This window comes from Perca flavescens, chromosome 4, assembly GCF_004354835.1.
Source record: "Perca flavescens isolate YP-PL-M2 chromosome 4, PFLA_1.0, whole genome shotgun sequence".
Lineage (NCBI taxonomy): Eukaryota > Metazoa > Chordata > Actinopteri > Perciformes > Percidae > Perca > Perca flavescens.
Window position 1 is genome coordinate 38,942,620 of NC_041334.1, and position 16,846 is coordinate 38,959,465.

Sequence of the window (16,846 nt, forward strand, 5' to 3'; positions counted from 1 at the left end):
GCTATAGGCTAATATATATTTTTATGTATTCTTGTTATATTGCTATAGGCTAATATATAATTATTATGTATTGTTGAGGCTAAACCCAAGCTTTAAGCCCCCTGAGGGTGCTCAATCTCACGGGTAGAGTAATTGACGCACTTTTTACCTTTTTGATCAATGAAAGTCCAAGTCATATTTGCAGTTAACGCCATTGGTTCAATTTATTTCCATGAGATATTCGTTGGTTTTCCAGACAAATTACTGCTTGTGTATGCTTGTGTGGCGTTGGTGTGTGTGTGCGTGGTCAAAAACTGTACAGTATGTGCTTCCCGGTTACACCTGAAGAACCAAAGATTGGTTCCTATTTATACCAAGAGCACTAATTGGCTCAAACATGTATTTTTGTATCTCTTTTTCATATTTTTTTATACTGTATTATGTGTTATATGGACCTGGGTCTGCAATAAAGCTTTGTTATTATTATTATTATTTATTCAAAAGGAGAGACACGCAGAACAGATTAGCACGGTAACGTAAGTTAACGGAGGCGTTGATAAACACGCTAAAAAGCCAGTATGCGTCAGTCTGAGATTACTGATGACCCACTTAAACAGGGCCGGCGATTGCCTAGGGCATCAAAATAGTAGGGCTGTCCTCGACTAAAGAAGTTCTTAGTCGACTAACACTTATAGGATTTAGTCGACTAATCGATTAGTTGATTTAATTGACAGAGCTGTGAGCTTTGAGAGGTGGTTAAGACTAGAAAAGCACAATATAAATGTAGTTAATTAACCATCTGTAAAACTGAGTTTCTCCACAATTAATCCTGCAAAAGCACCACTTTAAATCTTGTGTTTACCATAAATGTGCTCAGAAGTTTCTTGGAAATGAGTAATTAAGCATGAATAAGCATAAAAAATGACTAATCGACTAAAGAAATCTTAGTCGACTAAGACCAAAACGACAGATTAGTCGACTAATCGACTAAGAGGTGGCAGCCCTACAAAAGTGGGGGCTCTCTTAGTGTCCTCTCCCTTAGTGTCCTCTCCCTTAGTGTCCTCTCCCTTAGTGTCTACTCTCTTAGTGTCCTCTCCCTTAGTGTCCTCTCCCTTAGTGTCCTCTCCCTTAGTGTCTACTCTCTTAGTGTCCTCTCCCTTAGTGTCTACTCTCTTAGTGTCCTCTCCCTTAGTGTCTACTCTCTTAGTGTCCTCTCCCTTAGTGTCTACTCTCTTAGTGTCCTCTCCCTTAGTGTCTACTCTCTTAGTGTCCTCTCCCTTAGTGTCCTCTCCCTTAGTGTCTACTCTCTTAGTGTCCTCTCCCTTAGTGTCCTCTCCCTTAGTGTCTACTCTCTTAGTGTCCTCTCCCTTAGTGTCTACTCTCTTAGTGTCCTCTCTCTTAGTGTCCTCTCCCTTAGTGTCCTCTCCCTTAGGGTCTACTCTCTTAGTGTCCTCTCCCTTAGTGTCTACTCTCTTAGTGTCCTCTCCCTTAGTGTCCTCTCCCTTAGGGTCTACTCTCTTAGTGTCCTCTCCCTTAGTGTCTACTCTCTTAGTGTCTACTCTCTTAGTGTCCTCTCTCTTAGTGTCCACTCCCTTAGTGTCCTCTCCCTTAGTGTCCTCTCCCTTAGTGTCCTCTCCCTTAGTGTCCTCTCCCTTAGGGTCTACTCTCTTAGTGTCCTCTCCCTTAGTGTCCTCTCTCTTAGTGTCCACTCCCTTAGTGTCCTCTCTCTTAGTGTCCACTCCCTTAGTGTCCACTCCCTTAGTGTCCTCTCTCTTAGTGTCCTCTCCCTTAGTGTCCACTCCCTTAGTGTCCTCTCTCTTAGTGTCCTCTCCCTTAGTGTCCTCTCCCTTAGTGTCCTCTCCCTTAGTGTCCTCTCCCTTAGGGTCTACTCTCTTAGTGTCCACTCCCTTAGTGTCCTCTCTCTTAGTGTCCTCTCCCTTAGTGTCCTCTCCCTTAGTGTCCACTCCCTTAGTGTCCTCTCCCTTAGTGTCCACTCCCTTAGTGTCCTCTCTCTTAGTGTCCTCTCCCTTAGTGTCCTCTCCCTTAGTGTCTACTCTCTTAGTGTCCTCTCCCTTAGTGTCTACTCTCTTAGTGTCCTCTCCCTTAGTGTCTACTCTCTTAGTGTCCACTCCCTTAGTGTCTACTCTCTTAGTGTCCTCTCCCTTAGTGTCCTCTCCCTTAGTGTCTACTCTCTTAGTGTCCTCTCCCTTAGTGTCTACTCTCTTAGTGTCCTCTCCCTTAGTGTCTACTCTCTTAGTGTCCTCTCCCTTAGTGTCCTCTCCCTTAGTGTCTACTCTCTTAGTGTCTACTCTCTTAGTGTCTACTCTCTTAGTGTCCTCTCTCTTAGTGTCCACTCCCTTAGTGTCCTCTCCCTTAGTGTCTACTCTCTTAGTGTCCTCTCCCTTAGTGTCCTCTCCCTTAGTGTCTACTCTCTTAGTGTCCTCTCCCTTAGTGTCTACTCTCTTAGTGTCCTCTCTCTTAGTGTCCTCTCCCTTAGTGTCCTCTCCCTTAGTGTCTACTCTCTTAGTGTCCTCTCCCTTAGTGTCCTCTCCCTTAGTGTCTACTCTCTTAGTGTCCTCTCCCTTAGTGTCTACTCTCTTAGTGTCCTCTCCCTTAGTGTCCTCTCCCTTAGTGTCTACTCTCTTAGTGTCCTCTCCCTTAGTGTCTACTCTCTTAGTGTCCTCTCTCTTAGTGTCCACTCCCTTAGTGTCCTCTCTCTTAGTGTCCACTCCCTTAGTGTCCTCTCTCTTAGTGTCCACTCCCTTAGTGTCCACTCCCTTAGTGTCCTCTCCCTTAGTGTCCTCTCCCTTAGTGTCCTCTCCCTTAGTGTCCACTCCCTTAGTGTCCTCTCTCTTAGTGTCCTCTCTCTTAGTGTCCTCTCCCTTAGTGTCCTCTCCCTTAGGGTCTACTCTCTTAGTGTCCTCTCCCTTAGTGTCTACTCTCTTAGTGTCCTCTCCCTTAGTGTCTACTCTCTTAGTGTCCTCTCTCTTAGTGTCCACTCCCTTAGTGTCCTCTCTCTTAGTGTCCTCTCCCTTAGTGTCCTCTCCCTTAGTGTCCTCTCCCTTAGGGTCTACTCTCTTAGTGTCCTCTCCCTTAGTGTCCTCTCTCTTAGTGTCCACTCCCTTAGTGTCCTCTCTCTTAGTGTCCACTCCCTTAGTGTCCTCTCTCTTAGTGTCCTCTCCCTTAGTGTCCACTCCCTTAGTGTCCACTCCCTTAGTGTCCTCTCCCTTAGTGTCCACTCCCTTAGTGTCCTCTCCCTTAGTGTCCTCTCCCTTAGGGTCTATTCTCTTAGTGTCCACTCCCTTAGTGTCCTCTCCCTTAGTGTCCACTCCCTTAGTGTCCTCTCCCTTAGTGTCCTCTCCCTTAGTGTCCACTCCCTTAGGGTCTACTCTCTTAGTGTCCTCTCCCTTAGTGTCTACTCTCTTAGTGTCCTCTCCCTTAGTGTCTACTCTCTTAGTGTCCACTCCCTTAGTGTCCTCTCCCTTAGTGTCTACTCTCTTAGTGTCCTCTCCCTTAGTGTCTACTCTCTTAGTGTCCTCTCCCTTAGTGTCTACTCTCTTAGTGTCCTCTCCCTTAGTGTCCTCTCCCTTAGTGTCCTCTCCCTTAGTGTCTACTCTCTTAGTGTCCTCTCCCTTAGTGTCTACTCTCTTAGTGTCTACTCTCTTAGTGTCCTCTCCCTTAGTGTCCTCTCCCTTAGTGTCCTCTCCCTTAGTGTCTACTCTCTTAGTGTCCTCTCCCTTAGTGTCTACTCTCTTAGTGTCCTCTCCCTTAGTGTCCTCTCCCTTAGTGTCTACTCTCTTAGTGTCCTCTCCCTTAGTGTCCTCTCCCTTAGTGTCTACTCTCTTAGTGTCCTCTCCCTTAGTGTCTACTCTCTTAGTGTCCTCTCCTTAGTGTCCTCTCCCTTAGTGTCTACTCTCTTAGTGTCCTCTCCCTTAGTGTCCTCTCCCTTAGTGTCTACTCTCTTAGTGTCCTCTCCCTTAGTGTCTACTCTCTTAGTGTCCTCTCCCTTAGTGTCTACTCTCTTAGTGTCCTCTCTCTTAGTGTCCACTCTTAGTGTCCACTCTCTTAGTGTCCACTCCCTTAGTGTCCACTCCCTTAGTGTCCTCTCTCTTAGTGTCCTCTCCCTTAGTGTCCACTCCCTTAGTGTCCTCTCCCTTAGTGTCCTCTCCCTTAGTGTCTACTCTCTTAGTGTCCTCTCCCTTAGTGTCTACTCTCTTAGTGTCCTCTCCCTTAGTGTCTACTCTCTTAGTGTCCTCTCTCTTAGTGTCCACTCTTAGTGTCCACTCTCTTAGTGTCCACTCTCTTAGTGTCCACTCCCTTAGTGTCCACTCCCTTAGTGTCCACTCCCTTAGTGTCCTCTCTCTTAGTGTCCACTCCCTTAGTGTCCACTCCCTTAGTCCTCTCTCCTAAAGTTCCCTTTAGATAGATATTTCCAGCATAAATTGATTCAGAAAAAGAAAAAAAAAAAAAAAAAAAGTACATAAAAATTCACCAGAATGCAGGAAATTAACTATTTAATGCTCAAACTTTCTAGGGGGTGGACCCCCAGACCCCCCCATCATTAGTCACCATGCACACAAAACTCAATCTCGCCTAGGGCAACCAAAGGGCTAGAACCGGCCCTGCACTTAAATCATAAATCAAGTGTCACAGAGGCATTTTTCAAAAGAATGTGACCGTGCAAATTCCTCTGAAACCAGTTTGGGAGTGAAACTTAACGATTAAACACTACCGAGGATTGTGGTTACTATCACTTTTATTTTACCTTCATTTTATTAAAGATAAATACTCTGCAGGCTTTGGGAATGTCTGTATCTGTATCAGGCTTTCATATTATTAAATCCCATGTCTGTGGCTCTCATCAACAGCTCTCAAACATATATTTCATTTTGTGCAAAAAAAAAAAAAGGCTCAGTATATGGCCATTCTGTCCACATCGCTGGCGATTATGTTTCAGACAAACAGTCGGCATATTAAAGCAACTATGCTGACGCAGCAGAGCGCGAGAGAGGTTGAGACTGTTCAAACAGCAGGTTGGTGGCTTGTTTAACCATGTGTTTGAGCAACGCTGGTTGACTCAAAGAGACAAAGACAAAAAAGGAGAGAGAGAGAGGGGAAGGTAGACAGACAGGGTGTGTCAACATCAGGTAATGGTTATCCTATGTGTTAGACACAGTGGACTGCTTGGTCCTTTTATCTGTGAAACAATGAGGTTTTTTTATTAAAGAGCCCATATTATGAAGACAAAAATCACTTTTTCTGGTGATTTGGGGTGTTATTTTGTGTCTGTGGTTCTTCCACACACATACAAACTTTGAAAACAATCCATCCATGGTGTTCTGAGTGAGATCTGGTTTCTGAATGTGTCCTGCCTTCAGTCTCCTGGTGAGCTGGTCAACATCTGCACGGCTTTCTACGGCACTAGCCGAAATGAGGGGGCTAGAAGGCTAACGATTAGCATGCAAGCTTGTTCTCAATGGCAAAACACTGCTACAACACACATAAGTTCACCCTAATCTACAAAAAATAAAAATTGTATAGAATGACTTCCATGTATCGACTAATCGATTAGTTGATTAAATCGACAGATCTGTAAATCTGAGTTTCTCCGCAAAGAGTCATGTTGAAAGGATGCATATATTGAATAAGATAATAGCCTCCTTTGCATATTTAAACACATTTCAGAAAACATGTAATACAACAAATAATTGCCTTAATGAAAGAAATCAAAGTAGGTTTCACAGTGATATCTGTTAGGTCAAATGTCAACCCTTAATTCTTGTGTTTACCAGAGATGTGCTCGTACGTTTCTTGGAAATAAATCATTCAGCATGAAAAAAGCATCAAACATGACTAATGGACTAAAGAGATCTAAGTTGATTAAGACCAAAACCACCGATTAGTCGACTAAGAGGGAGCAGCCCTAGTAGACATTAACGCAGATAGCTCAAAATGCGTACAGAAAGTGGGGGGTCTATGTTTACACGAAATCATGATCAACCGTTGTCTTCAAAAGTCAAACTTTTTTTTACATCCAGTGACAAAAGCTCCAACTAAAAACAGAACTCACAGTCCCTTCTGCATGTAGGTAGGCATCTCCATCAGTGGGCAACGATGTTATGAATCCACACCCTCTATTGAACTGCAGTCATGCATATCACCTCCATCTCTCTCTACCTGTTCACTCATGTTCATCCATCACCCAGCCTTCCTCCCAAACTTCCTCAGGGCTCCAGACTGTGGCCAAAATTTGAGAGTGTGCGACTAAATTATATCCAGTCGACTACCGTATTTTCCGGACTATAAGTCGCACTTTTTTTTCCTACTTTGGCTGGTCCTACGACTTATAGTCAGGTGCGACTTATATATCAAAATATATATAATTTAACATGTTTTTACATGTTAATTTATACTGAAAACATCACCGTCTACAGTAGGGGTGGGAATCACCAGAAGCCTCACGATACGATATCATCCCGATACGATATTATTGTGATTTTAAAGATATTGCAATATTCTGCGATATATTGCAATATATTACCTTTTTTCCAACTTCAGATTTTTCCCAATTTCAAATGATGTCCCGAAAGGACAATTTTGTCATCATCTGTTGTATCTAAAAATATACATTTCTCTGTTTGTTCATCTCACTTCAGTTTTATTGGTGCAAAATGTGATAGTCAAGCAGACAAACTGACCAACACATATATCATAAAAGACGATACTTGGCGTCTGTGTATCGATACAGTATTGCCACGAAAAATATTGCGATACTATGCTGTATTGATTATTTCCCCCATCCCTAGTCTACAGCCGCGAGAGGGCGCTCTAGGCTCGTGACAACTAGAACGCTGCTCTTAAAGATAACGGAGAAAGAAAAGAGACAAACTGCAGGTAGTAAAATATGCAGCCCCGAAAACAGTAATCGAGCAGCAGAAAGAGAGTTTGAAATGAGAGAAACTTGTGAGGGAGACTGGCGAAAAGGTGACTCTTACTGCAATGAAGAAAACAAAGAAAGCTAATCGGCTAATCGTGGGCTGAAAGCTAGAAGGCCAGAGGTGGAGGAAGGAGTCTGGAGGGGCTCGTTAACGGTGAAGTTAGGTCTCCACGCATTTTAATACCTCCATGCTCCACGCCCTGCTAGCTAGTTGTTCTGGGTGCTATTGTATAGTTGACAATGAAAGGAAAAAAAATCTAAATAAATGCGAATTATAGTCCGGTGCGACTTCTATATGTTTTTTTCTCTTCATGACGCATTTTTTGACTGATGCGACTTATAGTCCGGAAAATACGGTAGTTAATGTGGAATTTCGGTACCTGAGAGTTTGTAAGCGCAAGCTTATCGGTCATCTCTGCATATGACAGAAAAAGAATAAAATACAAGTACAAGAATAATGAATACAAGTTACAGTAAGAAATGAATAATTATTCAACTCAAGGTTGTAGGGACGGGTTTTGGGAGGAGAGGTTTTATTTTTAATTTAAGTTTAGTAGCCTAAACAATGCATTTTTAATTTTAAGTTGAATTCATTGTAATTGTAGACTGGAGACTAGAGCTGGTATATTTACGTCGGTTTACCTTCTATGTTGCATCTTCAAAAGTGCACAATAAAATGTGAAACAGCACATTGTAATTTCCATTATCAAAAGTGGAAATTAGTAGAAATGTGAATATTTGGTCAGCATGTTGATTTACGGTGTGTGCCCCTACATTTTCTGGTTGTGCCCCTAAAATTGTGGGCCACTGTGCTCCTACTGACAAAAAGTTAGTCTGGGAATTACTGTAATTGCTGGAATTGTTGGGGTTTTGTAAATTATAGAGTGTGGTCTAGACCTACTCTATCTGTAAAGTGTCTCGAGATAACTCTTGTTGTGATTTGATACTATAAATAAAATTGAAATTGAGCCCTGTTTCTATTTTCCAAGTCTCTGGCTGGTTCCTCAGAGTCTGTATGTGTTGACTGAACACATCAGAGTGTCTGATCTAAAAGGCCCCTTTAAATGTTGACCCAGGTCACATTGAGCGACTTTGAGTCTATGATAAGCGCTATATATATTAAATTTATTATTATGGGCGCCCATTTCATTGTGAATTGCACCCGACCAGGGTCTCTAACAACCGGGCCCTGACAAATTATGTCAGGGTTTCCCGCAGCGATACGGAGAAAGTCAAATATCACGATATTTTTGACCAAATACCTCGATATCGATACCGCAACGATATTGTAGTGTTGGCTATCGGTGCTTTCACTAAATATTTACACAATGAGATTTTAGATAAATAATCATCAGTAATGTGGATATAATGACTAAGTGGGAAAAGGTAAATAATAGAACAGCTACACCAGTCTGGTAAGTTCAGGACAGTACATCACTTTACTGTAATACAGCCTTTAAAACCAGGAAAAGACACTTTAATTTAATCTAAGATACGATATCTGGTCTCATATCGTGATATCGATATATATACATACTTTATTGAGTTTTAAATGTAATTCCTTCTTAGATGGAGCATTGTATTTATTCGAGTGGATTGCTTGTATTTAATGAAGGGTGTCCACTTGATTGCATGAAGACTTTCTCTGTCATTTCTTTCTCTTTTACCCTAATCGATATGTTTATTTTAGTTTACTTTTTATGTTTTTATTCACTTTGGAGTCTTACATACACAGTATATGTATATGAGCCATATCCACCATGTTACTCAGTCCTGTTTTCTCGCTTTCACTCCAAACTGTGACCAAAGCCAGTCTCCCTTCTCTGCAGAACGCATTACAAAAATGTGCTATGAATTGGAAAATAATCAGTTTTTACCTTCTTTAAATATGTGATATGCCGTGGTCAGAAAACCAGGGGAGAGACTCGTTACCACCAGGGCCGAGGTTATAACATGAATAACGTTGGGGTTAAAAAAAAAATCCTGTTTCTGGTGAGATAATGAATGAACTTGGCTTTCACTCTGGAGTTTATTTCGGACAACGCACACACTGGGTACAAAACTTATTCCACCAACTCTGCTACGTTAGCATCTACACGTCTACTTCCTCTTTCTCCATCTCTCTTCTGCCCACTTTACACACACACACACACACACACACACACACACACACACTAAAGTATATCATTGATGTGACTAAGCCTTGGTGACATCACATCACATTATGGCCTGCCTGTTGCAGGGTGTGTTTTTGTATATGTGTATATGTGTGTTTTATAATTGTGCAGAATTGTGTGTGTGTGTGTGTGTGTGTGTGTGTGTGTGTGTGTGTGTGTGTGTGTGTTTGGGAAAAGCCTGTATTTTTCTCTCCACCCACACACAGTCAATTATAGACAGGACTGATTATAAAACACAGTAAAGCAGTCATAACCATTGTTTACTGCTGTGTGTTTGTGTGTATGCGTGTGTGTGTGTGTGTGTGTGTATCTGTGTGTGTGTCTCTGTGTGTGTGTAAATTGAACATGGCTGTAGCTCGGCGTGGAAAGCTATTTACTATTCTACAGTTTACCTCAGTTCACCTTCAGTAGATAGCACAGGCCAGATAAAACACACACACACACACACACACACACACACACACACAACTGCCTGAACACATGGTACACACACATTTTCAAGGAGGGGAGGTCGAAGGCATTCTTTTAAGTCAAGTTAACTAGGAGAATAAATGTAATACTCAAAAACCTTCATCAAATCTTAGTGATCAGCAAATGATATCAGAAGGAGCTGGTGGGGTTAGAAAATAACAAATAGAAAGAAAGAAAGGAGGGGAAATGGGAGGAGAAGAAGATGGAGAAACATGTAGTTAGCCTAATGTGGTAATACTCCGATTCTAGTCAGAATCTACCTACAACCAATCAGAGCAACAGATAGACCTGTCTGAAAGTGTGAAGTCTTCTGGTAGCTGTGCCGAGAGAAATCTCAATCATTCCCAATCTTACAGAGACGGAGAGTGTAGGTATATGTAAGGAGATAACATAGACACAGGCTAATTACTGATCACTAACATGCTAGTTAACATTAGTAATTACTGATCACTAACATGCTAGTTAACATTAGTAATTACTGATCACTAACATGCTAGTTAACATTAGTAATTAAACCTAAACAGCTAATGGAAGTCCAAACTGCCTGAGAGCTTCTCCTGTACTATACGGTAATTCCTCTACTGTGTGACAGTAATGGTGCGTTCTTTTTGTCCACCAAAGTAGATTTACGAGTTGTTTTCCGGAGTTACGAACCGGAAGTTGCAAAAATACCCCCGAGGTCGTGTATATACGACTCGTCAAGTTGTCTGAACTCAGAGGACCCCGAGTTCCCTTTCAAAGATGGCTACGTCGTGCATCACACGTAGTAAACATTGTGGTTTTTCTACGATTTTAATCACTTTTGTCTTTGTTGTAACCAAATGAAGAAGTGGTACACATAGCACTGTATACTGCTACCTATAGGCATGTCTCTACAGTCTTATTAGGAGTTAAACATAGTGCTGTATACTGCTACCTATAGACATGTCTATAGTCTTATAGTAAACTTATTACCTATAGGTTAAACTTATTAGGAGTTAAACATAGTGCTGTATACTGCTACCTATAGACATGTCTCTACAGTCTTATTAGGAGTTAAACATAGTGCTGTATACTGCTACCTATAGACATGTCTCTACAGTCTTATTAGGAGTTAAACATAGTGCTGTATACTGCTACCTATAGACATGTCTCTACAGTCTTATTAGGAGTTAAACATAGTGCTGTATACTGCTACCTATAGACATGTCTCTACGGTCTTATTAGGAGTTAAACATAGTGCTATATACAAACACTTCAGATGTAAAGTTATTCTCTGTCAAGTGACGTCAAAATGAATGGGAGTCGATGGGATGCTAACGGGAGGTGATGGCTTTGTAGCATCAGAATGGCGCCATAGGAGGTTCGAGTACTGAAGCGAAGCTCACCCCCCTTGGTCAGAAAGCGTGAGAGGGAAAGAACGTACTGAGCATGTCACAATGGAGGAGTGAGGAAGGTCAATGACTTGTAACGTCACTCCTGATAAGGCTGAGACAGAAATCAATAATTTATACTATTTATTGATCCCGAGTGGGGGAAATTACAATTTATTCTCTGTTAGAAATCACTACACACAGGACTGAAATAAACACACACACACACACACACAAAGATTTAAAATCGACAAAAGAAATCTAAGTTGACTAAGACCAAAACGACAGATTAGTCAACTAATCGACTAAGAGGTGGCAGCCCTACTTGATAACAAACCAAAATGGCATACCAATTGCCGTGTCACACATACGCCACTCATTATATAATATTATTATTATTATTATTATTATATCTGACACATGCACTAACTGTTCAAAAGAAATAAATAAAAACATGTATCCTTATGCATTTGTTTTGTTTTTCTCCGTGTACCAAACTTGCACCAAACTGTGACTTCCAAACCGGAAATACGAACCGAACCGTGACTTGGTGTAACTTTACACCCCTACGCTCATGTCTGCTCACCAGCGTGTCACGATGCCCTGAGGAGAGATATCTCTGAACAGCAACTCTACTTATTAAGACACGACTTCTGTGTGTGTGTGTGTGTGTGTGTGTGGGTGTGTGTGTGTGTGTGTGTGTGTGTGTGTGTGTGTGTGTGTGTGTGTGTGCAGATGGAAGGAGTGCCCCCAATGGTATTGTGCCATGTTGGTAAAATACCAGGATGTGACGCCAGAAGCTCTGAAAACACACAACACACAAACACACACACACACACACACACACACACACACACACACACACACACACACACACACACACACACACACACACACACACACACACACACACACACACACACACACACACACACCAGACAGAAGTGACTCCTATGTACTGCTCTCTGTTCTCACCAAAGGATGTCTGCAAGTTCAATCACGTTACATCCGAGAACAAAACCCGAACTGCCTCATGTTCCTCAAACTCTTCGTCTCGCAGCGATCTAACCTCCCAGGTAACTCTGAGGTAACTCTCAGGTAGGGCTGTCCTCAACTAAAGATATCCTTAGTCGACTAACACTTATAGGATTTTGTCGACTAATCGATTAGTTGATTTAATTGACAGAGCTGTGAGCTTTGAGAGGTGGTTAAGACTAGAAAAGCACAATATAAATGTAGTTAATTAACCATCTGTAAAACTGAGTTTCTCCACAATTAATCCTGCAAAAGCACCACTTTAAATCTTGTGTTTACCATTAATGTGCTCATGAGTTTCTTGGAAATAAGTAATTAAGCATGAATAAGCATAAAAAATGACTAATCGACTAAAGAAATCTTAGTCGACTAAGACCAAAACGACCGATTAGTCGACTAATCGACTAAGAGGTGGCAGCCCTACTCCCAGTTAACTCCCAGGTAACTCCCAGGTAAGGATGGAGATGAAACTCTAAGTCCGCTACACACAAAAACATCTAAAGTTGTAGAAAAATAAAGAATGCACACAGCTGCAGGGCTACTATGAAATCTGTGAGTCATCAGGCGAGCCAATCTTACACAATATTTCTGTATTTGCGAAGGCTGAATCATCATCTGTGGTTTGATAAGTCACAATCATTTCCACATAAGACACTGGGCCTCACACGAGAACCACTCGCTCAAACAGATTTGTTCTCAAACTGCAGACTGATCTCGCTGTATAGACATACACGAGGATATCGTCCCGTCGTGGCGTAGACATACGCGAGGATATCGTCCCGTTGTGGCGTAGACATACGCGAGGATATCGTCCCGTTGTGGCGTAGACATACGCGAGGATATCGTCCCGTCGTGGCGTAGACATACGCGAGGATATCGTCCCGTCGTGGCGTAGACATACGCGAGGATATCGTCCCGTCGTGGCGTAGACATACGCGAGGATATCGTCCCGTCGTGGCGTAGACATACGCGAGGATATCGTCCCGTCGTGGCGTAGACATACGCGAGGATATCGTCCCGTCGTGGCGTAGACATACGCGAGGATATCGTCCCGCCGTGGGCGACATACGCGAGGATATCGCCCCGCCGTGGGCGTAGACATACGCGAGGATATCGCCCCGCCGCGGGCGAGACATACGCGAGGATATCGCCCCGCCGTGGGCGTAGACATACGCGAGGATATCGCCCCGCCGTGGGCGTAGACATACGCGAGGATATCGCCCCGCCGCGGGCGAGACATACGCGAGGATATCGCCCCGCCAGGCGACATACGCGAGGATATCGTCCCGTCGTGGCGTAGACATACGCGAGGATATCGTCCCGTCGTGGCGTAGACATACGCGAGGATATCGTCCCGTTGTGGCTAGGGTTGTGCAATTAATCGAAATGTAATCGTGATTATGGCTCCCAATGATCAAAAAAAACCAATATATATATATATATATATATATATATATATATATATATATATATATATATATATATATATATATATATATATATATATATATATATATATATACACACACACATATATATATATATATATACATATATACATACACACATACATATATATATATATATATATATATATATATATATATATATATATATATATATATATATATACATACATATATATATATATATATATATATATATATACATATATATATATATATATATATATATATATATATATATATATATATATATATATATATATATATATATATATATATACACATACACACACATATGTATATATTTATATATACATATATATACACACACACTAACTGAACTGTACTAAACTTTAAATGTAGTGTGTGTGTGTGTGTGTGTGTGTGTGTGTGTGTGTGCGTGTGTGTGTATTATGAGCTGAATTGTTGACAATTAGCTTATCGCTCATTGACTAATTCATCCACCAACCTCCCTACGCTGATGTTCTCCCTTTCATACTACTCCCAACGGCATCAATTCACACACAATCGCAAGGTAATGTAAGTCAACGGAGGCCAAATATAAACACGATAAACACGCTAAAAAGCGAGTACGCGTCTCGATAACTCGCCAATAACGGCTTACCAATTGCCGTGTCATACATAACGCCACTTCATGATGATCCAGGGTATCCATACGCATTTTAACCGATACTTTTCCATGACTTTTTCGGCAAATTTCCATGACTATGTGTTCCTGAAAATGTCAGTCGACATTATACAATAAGAATACCAATCTGTGTTAAAGTTTACCCTCCAGAGGTTTAACTATAAAACGATCATAGTGGGATTAATATCGCTCACCGAATACAACTCTGAGGTTAAGACAAAGTGAAAATACATTTATTAATCCCATATTATTAAAATTACCATGACTTTTCCAAAACTTTCTGGGTCTTTTTAGGTTTCCAAAACCTTTTAAATTCCATAACGTTTCCATGTTTTTTCAAAACGTACAAACCCTGCTGATCAGTCCGAGTATCGTGATAAAAGCTTGTGATTTACTCCTAACACCAAAAGCCTTTCTTGGCTATTTTTGGGACAAAATAAAGATGCATTCAGGGCCGACTAGAAAAGTAGAGGCTGGTAATGATGAACATCTGAGAGCAATGAAACACAGACAGACAGACAGCAAAGGGCAGCCTGCTTAACAAACATCAAAGAGCACACAGCTGGTAAAACCCACCCCCATCCAGCCCGGTTACCCTCTCAGATGGCCCACTTCCAGGTTTAACCTCTGCTCATTCATTACCCAATCTGCATCTCCAGCACAGTCCTTCTAAATCCAGACAATAATAACCTGTATTTTATACGTATCTCAAGCTTACTCACTCATTCACTTCTGGGACTCTTTTATTTTAAATCTCGCCTTTTCCCCACTTAGACATTATATCCACATTACTGATGATTATTTATCTAAAATCTAAGCCTGAAGATATTTTGTTAAAGCGCCAATTGTCAACCCTATCGATATTGATGTATTTGGTCAAGAATATATCGTTATATCTGATTTTCTCCCCATCGCCCAGCCCTATGTATAGCATGTTATATTTTTGAAGATTTCCAAGCAGCAACGAAAATGACTCCAAGAAGTAGGAGGTAAAAGACCATAAGCCATAATAAAAAGATGAAATGTAAATATTATGAGGAAGTGTAGGCCTAAATGTTGAATTGAAGCAATGCAGGGACATCTCCATTAAGAAATGAATGGCGCAGCCAATCCATGGCTTCTCCACTTCTGACACAAGCTCTACTTATTTTATTATAAAAACCTGCTAAGGTGCAGGCTTGGTATCACTCAAGTTTGGCAGGAGAAAGCTAAAAAACAACCAGGGCTGTGCTCGATTTAAGAAATTCTTAGTCGACTAACACTCATTCAATATCGTATAGTATCGACTAATCGATTAGTTGATTTAATCCACAGATAATCAACAGTAAATCTGAGTTTCTCCGCAAAAGCACCACTTTAATTCTTGTGTTTACCAAAGATGTGCTTGCACATTTCTTCAGCATTAAAAAAGCATAAAACATGACTAATGGACTAAAGAAATCTTAGTTGATTAAGACCAAAACCACCGATTAGTCGACTAATCGATTAAGAGGGAGCAATGCTATAAATAACTGCTTAATTGAACGCAAATACCGTTCTAAATTCTCTACTGATTGTAAGATACTAGCCTAATTCATCAGCTCAACTGCATGTGAAGTATTGCATTGACTGCTTTACTGACTGGAGGTGAAACTTGGAGCTGGCTGGGATTAGATTAGATAATACTTTATTCATCCCACAATGGGGAAATTCACTTATTATTGCAGCAGCAGTTATTCCACAAAAGTACTGAATGAATGTAAAGTGGCATTATATCAAAAGTATTGTAAAGAAAAGTAAAGTGAGGTGGCCATAGTGCAAAAAATATAGTAATGTAAGTAAGTAATTGACATGAAATTAGACTGAATAATATGTGATGAAATAACAGCAAAAGTAATTAACCATAATATAAATGATATTTAAGTGTGACCATAATATAAATATAGATAATAACAAAGATATACATAGAGCCATTGCCCAGTGGTGGGTAACTGAAATGGGAACAGAAAATGATTGACCTTCTCTGGTTTTAGAAGAATTGAAAGAAATGTATATATTATACAAAGAGAGAGAGAGATGGAGCCAGGTAAAGCATCAAATCTGACCAATCGACTAAAGAAATGTAATTTGACTAACACCAAAACGACCGATTAGTCGACTAATCCACTAAGAGGGAGCAGCCCTAGTGTGACATTATGAAACAAGTCTAATTATTATATATTTCCTTACCTTCATGTCGTTCATGATGAGCTGGAAGAGCCCTCCCAAGGCGCTGCATTCCTTCTCTATACCCGCATCCATTTTTCCACAGGCTCGGAAAAAAAAAAAAAAAATCCTCAACTTTCCAAACTTTCTACCTCCCAAAAAAAAGGGGAAAAAAAAAAGTTTCTTCCAAAGTTTTTTAAATTCTCCAACAGAAGAATCAATAGAGGCTTTATTTTTTTTGTTATTATTATTATTTAATGAAGGAAAGGAAGAGGGTAGCTACAACACCGCTGAGGGGCAAAGTCCACTTAAAAAAAAAATATATATATATATTTTTAAAAAGAAAAAACAGCCAAACACAGAAGTGGAAAAAACGACAAAAACCATTCAGGAGTAAACAGATCCAGGTCGCGAGACACCGAGAGACTAACGTTAGGCTTTAGTCAGCCAATGCTACCAGCCGGCCAGCTTGATAAACGTCCCAAAAAACTCCACATCATGCCTGAATCACACAGCAGACTGTCTGGACTAACGTCGGGCTGCTTTTTCAGTCCCCGGCTCGCTGCTTGTAAAAAAAAAAAAAAAAAAAGGGAAAA

General features: G+C 40.9%; 1 protein-coding gene across 2 annotated transcripts in view; it reads right to left on the reverse strand.

Annotated features, from left to right (window-relative positions):
• Positions 1-16,815, reverse strand: part of mtss1 (MTSS I-BAR domain containing 1) — a 139,023-nt gene extending 122,208 nt beyond the window's left edge. For both annotated transcript variants that reach the window (XM_028576720.1, XM_028576719.1), the window contains exon 1: positions 16,275-16,815. In XM_028576720.1, coding sequence (XP_028432521.1) covers positions 16,275-16,346 — 72 coding nt within the window. In that variant the 5' untranslated portion in view covers positions 16,347-16,815. The remainder of the gene's footprint in view (positions 1-16,274) is intronic.
• Between the last annotated feature and the right edge of the window lie 31 nt (positions 16,816-16,846).